The sequence below is a fragment of the Penaeus monodon genome, chromosome 18 (assembly GCF_015228065.2).
Source record: "Penaeus monodon isolate SGIC_2016 chromosome 18, NSTDA_Pmon_1, whole genome shotgun sequence".
Classification (NCBI taxonomy): Eukaryota; Metazoa; Arthropoda; class Malacostraca; order Decapoda; family Penaeidae; genus Penaeus; species Penaeus monodon.
Window position 1 is genome coordinate 36,664,440 of NC_051403.1, and position 12,500 is coordinate 36,676,939.

Genomic DNA, 12,500 nt, shown 5'->3' on the forward strand with positions numbered 1-12,500 from the left:
GGCACCAACCAGTCTCTATGAAGCCCCATCAGAACCTGCGCCAGCTCCTAGCAGCTTGTACGAAGCCCCATCTGAGCCTGCTCCAGCGCCTGCCAATTTGTATGAAACTCCTGACGAGCCTGCTCCAACCCCCGTTACACTGTACGAAACGCCCTCTGAACCTGCTCCAGCGCCAACCAATGTATATGAAGCCCCTTCAGAACCTGCCCCAGAGCCAACCAACACATACGAAGCTCCCGCACCAACCAACACATACGAAGCCCCCGCACCAACCAACACATACGAAGCCCCCGCACCAACCACTCTCTACGAGGCCCCCTCTGAGCCAGCCCCCGCGCCAACCGGCCTTTACGAAGCCCCGACAAAGTCAGTCCCAGCGCCGACCAACTTGTACGAAGCTCCCTCGAAGCCTAGTGGGCTCTACGAAGTGCCTTCGAGCGCGAATGCCCCGGTTCCCTCTGTTGCGAAGGTCAGCCGTCATCTCCATTTAACTTATAAGAATGTAAATTTATTCTCTATAGAGGAATGACACCCACAGTTTGTATGAAGCCACAGCACCAACCAGCTCCAAGCGTATGCATGTACTATACATACGAAATATGTAGACAGTTTTGTGTATGTGCGTATATATTATATATCATATATTTATACACGCATATATTCTTAAGCATATAACAGTTTAGACTAATGCATTAAGCCACGCCCCTCTTCCCCTTGCAGCCGATGAAGGGCATGCCGTACAACTTCCAGTGGGGGGTGGAGGACGCCGACTCCGGGAACGTGTTCGCGCACCACGAGGACAGCGACGGCAACAGCACGCGCGGACAGTACCGTGTGAACCTCCCCGACGGTCGCGTTCAGGTTAGTTCCCGGTGTTAAGTATGGTTCTGCTGAATTACTGACTGATCCGTGTTTTTCAAGCTGTTATAAGTATGCCATTTATAATTATCCGTTTCAGTTAGATAATGTTTACACTCTTTAAGCTGTAGTCGTTCAATTGTTGTAAAGTATCAACCAAACAGCTTTCATAATACAACCCATACTGATTATTTCGCTTTGTAAATATATATAATAAAATCCCGAGGATACACCAAGAAAATACTATGTATATTTTTCAGGTTGTAACTTTCTACGACAACGGAGAAGGATTCCACGCCAATGTGGCCTACGAATAGATGTTCTCACGGTCGACCGTTGCCTTCGTCCTCCCAACAGACCTTTAGGAATAGTTTCTGCAGCAGCATTTTGTACAAGTGTATATGTTAGTTCTAAGTTATATGAATATATATATAATCTATGTATATGCATATGTAACTTGGATCACGGTATTAACGTTCAAGTTATAATGTCTTTGTATTTTTGTAAACATATTTGTAGTCGGCATTTCCGTTACTTTCAACAGGAAGTCAAAATAAGCGCTTGCACTTTCCTGGTAAATCAGTCTTGCTTTCCCATCAACCACAAATAGGAATATAGTGACAAATTATTAGTTTCAAATTATTTGCAACAATGAGGGCAAATGCTCGTATAGTGCTTTTGCTCTGTAGAAATTGCAGAACTGTAGTGCAGAATTGAAAAAATGATGAACATTTTTACGCATGATTTTGGTCATTATGTGTCCTCAATTTTCAATTTATGTCAGTAGTTGTCATTCTTATTCAACGAATGCTAAATTGACAAGAAATAGGTTTAGAAAAGGAGCAGTGACATGCGTGTGACATGATGATCAAGGGGTTCCTATTTATTAAACGATGTTGAAGTCATCTCTTTTTTATTTCCATTCAATAACAATATTCTTTTAACTAATTTTCACTTGAATAAATGAACATTTTATTATAAATGAAAGAGACAAAGAGGAGAGAGATAGAGAGAGAGAGAGAGAGAGAGAGAGAGAGAGAGAGAGAGAGAGAGAGAGAGAGAGAGAGAAGAAAGGAGAGAGAGAAAGAAAGGAGAGAGAGGAGAGAAAGGAAAGAGGAGAAGAAGAGAGGAGAGAGGAGAGAGGAGAGAAAGAGAGAGCGCATTGCTAAAGTACTAAAACCAAAAGTACAAATGTCACTGTTACAATAACTAAAATATAAAATGTAGGAATTACAACACAGATTCATGAATACACACATTTGATAATTCTTGTATAATTCAGCTGCAAAAGAAGATATATTTACAATATGAGACCATATATTATTGTTAAACAGACAACCCGTGAAAAGAGTATAATACAAACGAGGGTTTGAAAGACATACAAACTAAACTAGAGTATATCATTTAGCAATTCAAAATTACACAGACTAAGTCACGACCGTGTCTGATGTCAAGTACAGATAAGATACCAGGGCTCCGATAAGGCAACAGATATTACTTTACATACTTTACAATGCAGGTGTCCACTTCGGTTAAGGTATAAAGAGACAATATGAAGGAAGAATTGTCTCCATACTAAAACCCGTTTCTTTCTGGTGTCTATCTCTTCCTGGACAGTGATGTTGGTTTCCATTGCCAGACAGGTACACTCTCACACGCATTAATGACTGCGAGGGTTTAAGCCACTCTAGAATCATAGGAGAAATGGGTGATATGTGATACCATTTCCTCTCTTTAACGTTAGATTCCAGGGAATACCCAACGCAGAAATATATGCCAAAATCCATTATGATTAAATAGTGTTATTCTGATTATCCAAAACTACCATGGCTCACCAATAATCCCATGATTAACTAAACCTATTATGGTTAACTAATAATACCATGATAAACCATGGGATGATTTTCTTAGAACCTTGAGGTTAACAGTAAGGTAAAAACCAACATCATAAGGCTGGACGTTGCAATTCTCGCTCCGCTGTAGACTGAAAGGACGAAAAAAAAAAGAATGAGTTACCCTTCGAATCTCGTTTTCTGTGTGTGGATATTTTTTCGTTTTCTACATTTTGCTGAATAACACTATATAATGTTTTTTTTTTATATTTTTAATGCAAAAGTCTTCATCATCGTTTGTCGATGAAATGATAGTTAATGTGTACCAGTCTGTTCAGATATTTGATTCTTGATCATCGCATGCTTACTAACATTCAGAGCAACACGAGAGATAATGGACTTTCCTACCCCGTCCTAATGACTGAAATCTATATGGCTTACTTTAATATTTCTTCATGCAATGCACATGGTCCCTTGCTACTTTAAAAGGAAACCTAAGCCTACAGTTTATTAGAGACCTCTCATAATGCAATATGGTTATTCAGACAACTAATATGACAGCTCAGATAAAAATATTTACTGACATATAACACCTCAAACAGAAATACTGCAACATGGCACTTTAAATAACAATACTGTATTATGGCCTCAAATAGAATAATGCGAATTGACCACGAAAATAAGAATACTGCAATATGACAACTTAAGAATACTTACTATATGGCACCAAAAACTACTTACTCAATATGACAACCAAAACTACTTACTGCAATACGGCAACCAAAACGACTTACTGCAATATGGCAACCAAAACTGCTTACTGCAATATGGCAACCAAAACTACTTACTGCAATATGGCAACTCTAACGTAGTGGACGGCTGACCACCTTCCGACGACCACGTGTGCTGTTGATTGTTGCATGTCACACGTAGCCGCCAGTGATAGGTCACGGTGTCGTTGATCTCCCAGTAGGCCTCGTAGCCGTTGGCACATTTGAACTGGCGGGAAAGGCTGCTTTAACACCGGTTCCCTACCCTGGCAACCCCCGGCGACGCACTAAAATATATCCTAGATTTTTGTGACACACCATCTACTCTACATGAAAATCTAACAATGCCTAATTAATGGGAAGTTTTGGGTTAGGCTAACCTGGTTTAACTTCCTTACATTCCTACTACATCTTTTGGATATTTCAGACTAAGAAAGCAGGGACACCCAAAACAAGAAATACACATCTGCAAACTATTATGCGATACACTTGGAAGACAGTCACGGCAAACATGCAATTTTCGACGCACAAGTTAAGGACCACCGGTTTAGTGAGGTTCTTAGTGAGAGGTCCTTGGTTGAGAGGTCCTAAGTGAGCGGTCCTAGTGTGATGTCCTTAGTGAGAGGTCCTTCGTGAGAGGTCCTTAGTGATAGAACCTTAGTGAGGTCCTTCGTGAGAGGTTGGCCATATGTGGAAAAATGAGGGGATAAGAACGTCTTTCGCGAGGCAAGAATGTGTAGTTAACGAGTCAATATCTTGTAGGTTTGCTCTGCCATATCATTAAGTCTCATTCATACGTTACATTCTGGGTGAACTTAGAGGGGGATGTTGGTGCACGCTCACGCACGCACGTACACACACGCAAAATGAGTCAAACTACAACACGAACACCATAAGCATTTTAAATTGTTTTTTTTCTGGAATGGAGAATAAACTTATCAATACATTTATTAACAAAGAAGGACAAAAATAACAGCAATAATGATAATGATAGATAAATGTCAGTAACAACAACAGCAACAATAATAACAATAATATAAACAACTATGATAAAAAAAATATAATAATAAAAACAAAAATGATCATGATGATAACACCAAATACACCTCCACCAACAACAATAATAAGAGTAATAACAATACTAATAATAACAGTAATGATGTCGTTGTTATAATCATAACAACGACAATACCATCACAATCATAATTAAAATTATTATTGCAATTTTTAGTATCATTATTATCACCATTATTATTCTTATCCACGCCATCATCGCTTCACCATAGTTGTAATCACTATTACTATTGTAATTATTACCACCATTTTCACCGAGGATGTATCCAAGCCACGAGCCTCTTTCCGAAACAAATGACAGTGCCCACCGGAGTATCAGACAACACCACCAGATGATGATGATAGAACAATCACCATCCTTTTTGTGTAAAACGGAGCACGCGAACCGAACACACCAGTAGCAAGCACCTGACAACTGCACCTAAAGTCTATGTATTCTTATTAAGGGTATAACGTAGGCCTGGCCTGTACCAACCTCGGCAACGACCGGTGACACGCCCGCTTGTTTGCATTCACCGCGGCAGTTCTCTTGGCACTCGAAAAGGTCGATCATCATGTTCTCGTCTACCAGAGGGATGGCTGGACACCCCTGGTCGTCCACTGGTGTAAATGAATAATACAAGATACAGCTAAACATCCACTGTTAAAGAAATTAACAACAAGATGGTCGTCAATTTCGTCATTCTTCGGGTCGATGTTAGAATGTGAGAATGGACCGTTTACGACTCATTCATTACGTCTTCAACGTATCTTAAGAGCTTTTCCCCTTGTTCCTTACTTTATATATGTTTCAGACACATACATCAGAGAGAGAGAGAGAGAGAGAGAGAGAGAGAGAGAGAGAGAGAGAGAGAGAGAGAGAGAGAGAGAGAGAGAGAGAGAGAGAGAGAGAGAGAGAGAGAGAGAGAGAGGAAAGGCAAGAAAGCGAGACATACAAAGAACGGCACATATCTAAATGCGCAGAACGCCCTGCACATCACGGCGTTCTACCTTCATTGTACAACAAGGTGTTTGCGGCGTCTCGAAGCACCGTCACTTCGCGTGTGAAGTTCACGAAGGACACCTCCGTCAGACAGTACAGCGTCGAGCCCCGGGGAATATCCTCAATCTGAATTGAGAGAGAGACGAAAGCCAAATAGTTAAGAACAATTAAAAGCAGTGAAATTCCGGAAAAGGAAATTACACGAGACGGAAGTGAGAGAAAAAAAATAAGAGCAAAGGAAGAAGAGAACATATTAATAATAATAACAGCAATGATACCTGTGATAGTGAAAATAGAAACGATAATAATAACAAAATCGACAAGAAGAACAATACGAGTAATAGTAATGATGATGAATATATCAATAATTGTAATTTTAAATCAGCAACACTAACAACAGCAATACAAAACGGCGATAGAATCCCCATCCTTCCTCACTCACCATCAACGGAGTTTCTCTCATGAAGGCGTACCACGTCTTGTTCAGGAACTGGTGGTAGAAAAGCCCCCCGTGAATGGTTTGCCCGAGGCCATTCGCCGTGTTGTTCCAAAAGCCACACATGATCTCCGGCTTTGGGTACATGGCGGGCGTTGTGAAGTTCCAGTACACTGTACAATTCTCGAACGACGCCGACATTTCGTATTCGTCGTGGTAATACGCTGGGAGGGGAGACGAGGACAGTGGGGACAGACACCATGGTTTGACTGTGTGTGTGTGTGTGTGTGTGTGTGTGTGTGTGTGTGTGTGTGTGTGTGTGTGTGTGATTGTGTGTGTGTGTGTGATTGTGTGTGTGTGTGTGATTGTGTGTGTGTGTGATGTGGTGTGTGTGTGTGATGTGTGTGTGTGTGTGTGTGTGTGTGTGTGTGTGTGTGTGTGTGTGATTGTGTTTTGTTGTGTGTGATTGTGTGGTGTGTGTGTGATTGTTGTGTGTGTGTGTGTGTGTGTGTGTGTGTGTGTGTGTGTGTGTGTGTGTGTGTGTGTGTGTGTGTGTGTGTGTGTGTGAGCGCGCATATATACATACGAACAACACCCTAACTCATCACACATACAACATAAATATGAATGACTTACCGAACATCTGCAGCTGATACTCATCCTGGACAGGGTTCACAATCTCGCCCTGGCGATTATGAAAGACTTTGCAGGTATAGAATCCCCTCATCATGGGCTGCGGAGAAATGAACTGGATGTTGGGCCCACTCTCGTACACTCCCTGTAGAAGCGGCACTTGCACTGTGGGGGGAGGGAGTCAGGCGCGGACGTATATATCACAGTGTTCTTAGTAAAACGACAGGAAAATTCACTTCTGGGAACGTTCATAACATTTCAACATTAATGATTTATTTAACCGCCAAAATCAGTAATAGCCGTCTGTTATCAAAAATAAATTTTTACTCAATTTCTAGATCTTACACCAACACACTTATTTCGAGCATGCTTTTATGGTTTTATTTCAATGCGCCCAGTGAAGACCCAGAAGAAGAATGAAGCAACCAAAGGCGTGTGCTAGGACGGCGCTGGCACGTCCCATGCACGACCCGGGAGCAAAGGACGTAACGGAACCCCGGGAAGTCTCGCTGCCAGAGGATTTCGCAATGATGTTACATACAGGCACTTAAAGACGAGAACAAAATTTATAATTACGTGCATGGCGCTCTGCACCACGCCTACATTTTACAAAATAAACAAGCAGTAAAAATTGTTTAAGTTCCATTTCATTGCACATCGAAATATCGCGTTTCAGCCATGTGTTTGGTTTGTCTGGATACGTATCACTAAAAACCGAATCGAGATCATCGGCATTTCATTTTGGATGATGATATTGGCAATAAAAATAGTAAAAAGTAATGCAATAGCACTGATAAGGACGATGTAAGTTCTTATTATTCATGTGTCATAACCAAGCCCACTATATTTGTCAACAATGTCGTTATTCTTTCATTACCAGTACATATGCATTCTATGAATATCTTCCATATTTATGAGGATGACTAATATTCTTAGAACAAATAATTCCGATTACTCGGCCGAAATTGCCCCATTTCAAAGATGGGAAGGAGCCAATGATTAAAACGTGACTGGTCTTAAGTTCGTAGATTGTGGAAGGAGTTGCTCTCATTTTGATGTGAAACGGACTTCGCTCCTACATCCCAGACACTCACCCGTAACGACGTCGGTGCTCGGGTTCCACGAATAGACGTCGCCGTAGTCGTCCAGCGTCCACGTCACATTCACGATATCGCCATCGTTCGCCGCGTAGTTGCACTCAAGAACGTAGTTGAGATCAGGACTTCCCAGGTTCATGTACGGCACTTCTTGTCCGGACAGTGTTAACCGGATCCCCGTGACGGAGACCTGGGCTTCTGTGCCTGAAGAATGAAGGTTGAGGTTACAGCTAGGGTCGGCTGTTGACTTATTGCAGACGTGTTATTATGATTTACGGTTGGATCTTGTCTTGGTTGCAGCCATGCTACGAAGGACGGTTAAGTCAGACTATTACCTTGGTTGTAACTTGTTTGGTCAGGTTTGGTCCTGAATTATGGTTAAGTCAGATTGCTGTCACAGATTAGTCATGTCAAGCTGGGGATTTGAATTATAACTATGTTGGATTATTGTCTTGAGTGGAGGCTATCGCGTGAAACAGAAATAGCACAGATCAATATTAGGTCAGGTCTTGAATTATAGTCACGTGGAGTTGTCTGGAATTATGGCTAGACTATGTCAGGTTGTTATGGGTTTTGGTTTAGAGCAATGGTGGACTGCGGAGGGTTGGCAAGGGGGGGGGGGGCTCCTTGGGAAAATATTCCAGGTCAGTTTGCAAGACAGTCGCCACTGCTCTTCTTAAGAATACAGCCATGTCATCGAGGAATATTGTATTACAATTAGGTAAATAAAGATTACTGAATAAAATGTACGGTTCTACAAGGCAAATATGAGTAAAGGTTATGTTAGCTTGTTTCCACGACTTGCAGCCATAAAAGGTTGTCATGAGTTAGTGTAATGTCAGGTTGTCAGGAGGTACAGCTATGTCAGGCTGCCAGGAGTATTAGCTTTGTTTAGTTGTCATAAGTAAAAGACATCATTTTGTTGTTGTTACAGTGTGATGTTCTTAAGTTGAGTTACGGTTAGATTGCATTATGGTTGATTTTAGGCTGAAATCCAGGGACTTTGAAATTTGCTAGAAAACCAGATTTAGAATAAAAAAAGGGAACTGATATTATGAAGAAGGAAATGGTGTAGGTTTGAGCGGGGTTTACATATAGTTGGGACATTTTTCAGCATGTGTTCGGTTTGCTTCAAATTTATTCTGGCTCACGTTTAGTTTATAATTAAATATTCAATAGTTGCTGCCGTCAGAGCTGACATATAAATAAAGTTCAATACTGCTTTGGTCAAAGATTGTTGAAGGTCAGTGCTATTATCTAAACTTCAGTTTGGTCAAGGTTAGAATGAAGATTTGTGTAATCAGTTAAGTGAGACTTAGCTCTGAAGAATCTGGCTGAGTTGAAGCTAGAGTACGATACGTTGTCGTTTAATTTGGGTAAGGCTGAAGCGAGAATATTGGCGTCAGTTGAACAGTTTGAACTTTTGATTATGTTCAACTTTAGTGTTCGAGAGCAGCACATACGAATTTAAATGGTGAGGTAATTAATTCTTTCAACACCTGCATCATCCAATCCGTTTTTCAATACAGCTGAATGGCGACTCATTTAGAATAAACAATTTAACTCGAATGGCAATATATATATGGAAGAACGCAGTTTTATTATCCATTGCTTATCTTTTTACTTATCTTATCTCAGCTGCTTCCGTCCCACTGTTGACTCTTGTCTGGTTTTACTTTACCAAAACAATACTTCTGCAGTCCAGCCAGTAGGATCGTGTCAGAATGTGGATGGACCCCAAAGACTCACATACACCTCCCAAATAGTTTCAAAGTTATCGAGATTTTCCAACACATAACTGGGACAAATTCACAGCAACGTGCTAACGCGTTTCATTCAGTATTCTTTCGCTGTATTTCCACAATACCTACCCACCACCAACGCGCACACCACAACAGAGGCAATGGCACTTGCTAGCATCTTAGAGGTTAGTACACCACTGGACTCGACGCTCATTGTTCCTCACAACGCACGGCCGAGCATATCTTATCTGGAACCCTGATCACACTTTTACTGAAGCAAAGGCGATCATGACAATATAGATTTATCTTTTATTTTTATCTAGTTTTAGTACCTTCCGTGTGTTATCTTTTCTCTTAATTTCTCTAACGAGAATCGAAGGGCCACAGATTACCGTTAGATTTGTGGTCATTGTTATTTATTTATTTATTTTTTATATGTGTTCTGTAACAACCTAACACCCTCCTTCTTCTCTCCCTCTCATTCACATAAAAGGAACTGCACAAAGTCATCTTTCCTTTATTTGGATTGTAGTCGATAACAGTTAGATAATCATTTCAGGCGGAAAAAGGCGTTCACTTGCACGCGCGCGCACACACACACACACACACACACACACACACACACACACACACACACACACCACACACACACACACACACACACACACACACACACGCACACACACGCACACACACACGCACAAGCACGCACGCACAAGCACGCACGCACAAGCACGCACGCACAAGCACGCACGCACGCACCCGCACCACGCACGCAACACAACCACCACACCACACACACACACACACACACCCCACACACACACACCACACACCACCACCACCACGCACGCACGCACGCACGCACGCACGCCCAAAAACCGCGCGCGCTAAAAAAAGAACGCTTTTGGGAAAGCACTACGTAAAAATGTTTATCTACGAACACGAAAAACGACAATACGAAAGGTCTTATTCAGCTTACAAACGGAGAAAACAATGTTCTAAATAGGATGCCTTACGTTGTCTCAATACAAATCAACGTTAAAGAGCTTAAACGACGAAAAATATAAATTGAAAATCATGTCAATCACTTATGATTTTTCCTGTATTATTAGACTATCTAGAAACGTAATTAAGTGGTGAAGTTATGTTTAATTAGCTTTTAATGAACATAACACAAACGTAACACGTTTTGTTCAGGGATAAAAAGTGTTGCCAATTTATCGGGGTCTCTGCTATACTTAGCGGGATTTCTTGCCATCTAGCCTCACACACACATATAATATATAAAAATTATATATATATTATGTATATATTTTAAATTTTAATATATATATATTTATACCACAACACACACCAACACCACACACCCCACACACCACCACACACACCCACACACACACACACAACACACCACATATATTTTTAAATATGTATATTTAATTGTGTGTTGTTGTTTGGTGGGTGTGTGGTGGTGTGTGTGTGGTGTGTGGTGTGTTGTGGGTATCTCCGGGTTACGTGGTAACATGTCGGCCTCTCATCCGAGGGGTCGGCGCATATATATATATATATATATATATATATATATATATAAGAAAGAAAAGTATTAGTGTTTATGGGGCCTAACATCGTAATAAGTACGAAATAATAATAAGATAACTAAAAAGATAAAATGAAATAGAAATCTAGCGCTAAAGGAGTCAAATCTAGCGAGTTTTTTCGGTTCGCATTTGGCAACAGTAGGTTCGAGTGGCGTTGCAATGCGCATCAGTTGCAATACTGAATAAAGACTGTGTGGAAGCCAGACCAATCTCTTTCATATTTAAGGTGAGTCGGTCAGTCAAACGAGTATTCATATAATCATGTAGTATAGAGAACAAGAAGCGATTAACGTGATAACCCGAGGCGGTTTGTTCGATGCGTTCTCGCGCAAATGTATGATAGATTTTGAATTTTTGGTTTAATTCAGTATCCACTAGAAGACATCTACACTGAGTTTCAAAATATATACATATTTATTGTAATTATATCTGAAAGTCAAGTCGACACTATATTTGCGCTTCCCCTCGGGGCAAAAGGGACTAAGTACAGATTGAAGGTGGTTTATTTATGTTTTTTTTTTTTTTTTTTTTTTTTTTTTTTTTTTTTTTTTTTTTTGTTTTTTTATTTTTTATTTTTATTTATTTATTTATTTATTTATTACAGATATATATTTCTTTATTATTTAAAGAATTTTTTTTTTTTTTTTTGTGTGTGTGTGTGTGTGTGCGCGTGCAACCCCGTGTTGTATTGCGTGTCTTCTTTTTGTATGATTTGCGCAAGAAACACAGGAGAAAATTGTTGGTTTTCATCAAGGCATTCCTTTCATGTATACTTGGCAACACAAATTGTCATCCATTGAAACTATACCAGCTTTTAGCTACCTTATGTAAAATTACAGAGAGAGTAAAGTGGAGTCACCAACAATGTCAGGTGATTTTTTAATAAAAATTTTTAAAAAATTGGGCCCACCCCTTGCCTCCTTTTCCCATCAGGACGTTTGGGTTAAAATGACTGAATCGTCAAATGAAAAGGGATTTTTTAAAAGGGGGTTTTGTCAATTGATCTGTCATTATTTTCCATCCTGGTTTCCCCTATAGTTTATATAGTTTTTGTAATATTTTTATTGTTTTGCCCATTTCTTTTCTGGATGTAGGTATTCTTAACATTTAATCTTTAATGAATGTTGATATTGTTAGTAAGCATATTTTTGGCTTTTGATTTTTATATATATTAGGTGCTTGGAGTTTCCAACAGTAAAAATTAAAATTTTTCATTTTTAAAAGGTAAAAAATCATTTTTAAAAACTCGACCCTCAAGTGTTTACTCCCTAAAATTTTAAATACGGCCAGGGGAGGAAAGGCCTTATTATTGTTTGCAAAAATTCTTTTTACACTTTTTTTAAAAAAAAAAAAAAAATTCTTAGAGATTATTAATTTTTTCAAACATTTCATCCATTATTACTGTACAGAGCAGTTCAAGGGTTTTTTATAGTAAAAATTTATAGCAGTATCTCTACAGGACACACGGGAAAAAA

General features: G+C 39.9%; 3 protein-coding genes across 3 annotated transcripts in view; 2 read left to right on the top strand and 1 right to left on the bottom strand.

Annotated features, from left to right (window-relative positions):
• The window catches only part of LOC119584459 (proline-rich extensin-like protein EPR1), a 4,051-nt gene extending 2,288 nt beyond the window's left edge, over positions 1–1,763 (top strand). The window contains exons 2-4 of the mRNA XM_037933091.1: positions 1–469; positions 721–861; positions 1,119–1,763. The exon at positions 1–469 is cut by the window's left edge and continues 896 nt beyond it. Of these exons, the coding sequence (XP_037789019.1) occupies positions 1–469; positions 721–861; positions 1,119–1,175 (667 nt within the window). The 3' untranslated portion in view covers positions 1,176–1,763. The remainder of the gene's footprint in view (positions 470–720; positions 862–1,118) is intronic.
• Positions 1,755–9,686, bottom strand: LOC119584460. Its single transcript, XM_037933092.1, has 8 exons — positions 9,554–9,686; positions 7,680–7,886; positions 6,589–6,750; positions 5,959–6,176; positions 5,525–5,642; positions 5,010–5,134; positions 3,539–3,689; positions 1,755–2,842 (listed from the first exon to the last, which is right to left on the bottom strand). The coding sequence occupies exons 1-8, from the start codon at positions 9,636–9,638 to the stop codon at positions 2,766–2,768; spliced, it is 1,143 nt and encodes a 380-aa protein (XP_037789020.1). The 5' UTR covers positions 9,639–9,686; the 3' UTR covers positions 1,755–2,765.
• Positions 9,687–11,129: 1,443 nt separating this feature from the next.
• The window catches only part of LOC119584462, a 10,154-nt gene continuing 8,783 nt past the window's right edge, over positions 11,130–12,500 (top strand). The window contains 1 exon segment of the mRNA XM_037933093.1: positions 11,130–11,251. The gene's annotated coding sequence lies outside the window, so the exon portion shown is untranslated.

Excerpts from the sequence above, each read along its gene's own strand:
- LOC119584460 (XM_037933092.1), bottom strand. The coding sequence starts at position 9,638 with ATGAGCGTCGAGTCCAGTGGTGTACTAACCTCTAAGATGCTAGCAAGT. Across the intron at positions 6,751-7,679 it reads GAGCACCGACGTCGTTACGG|TGCAAGTGCCGCTTCTACAG; the intron begins GTGAGTGTCTGG and ends CTCCCCCCACAG. Across the intron at positions 5,643-5,958 it reads TGAGAGAAACTCCGTTGATG|ATTGAGGATATTCCCCGGGG; the intron begins GTGAGTGAGGAA and ends CTCTCAATTCAG.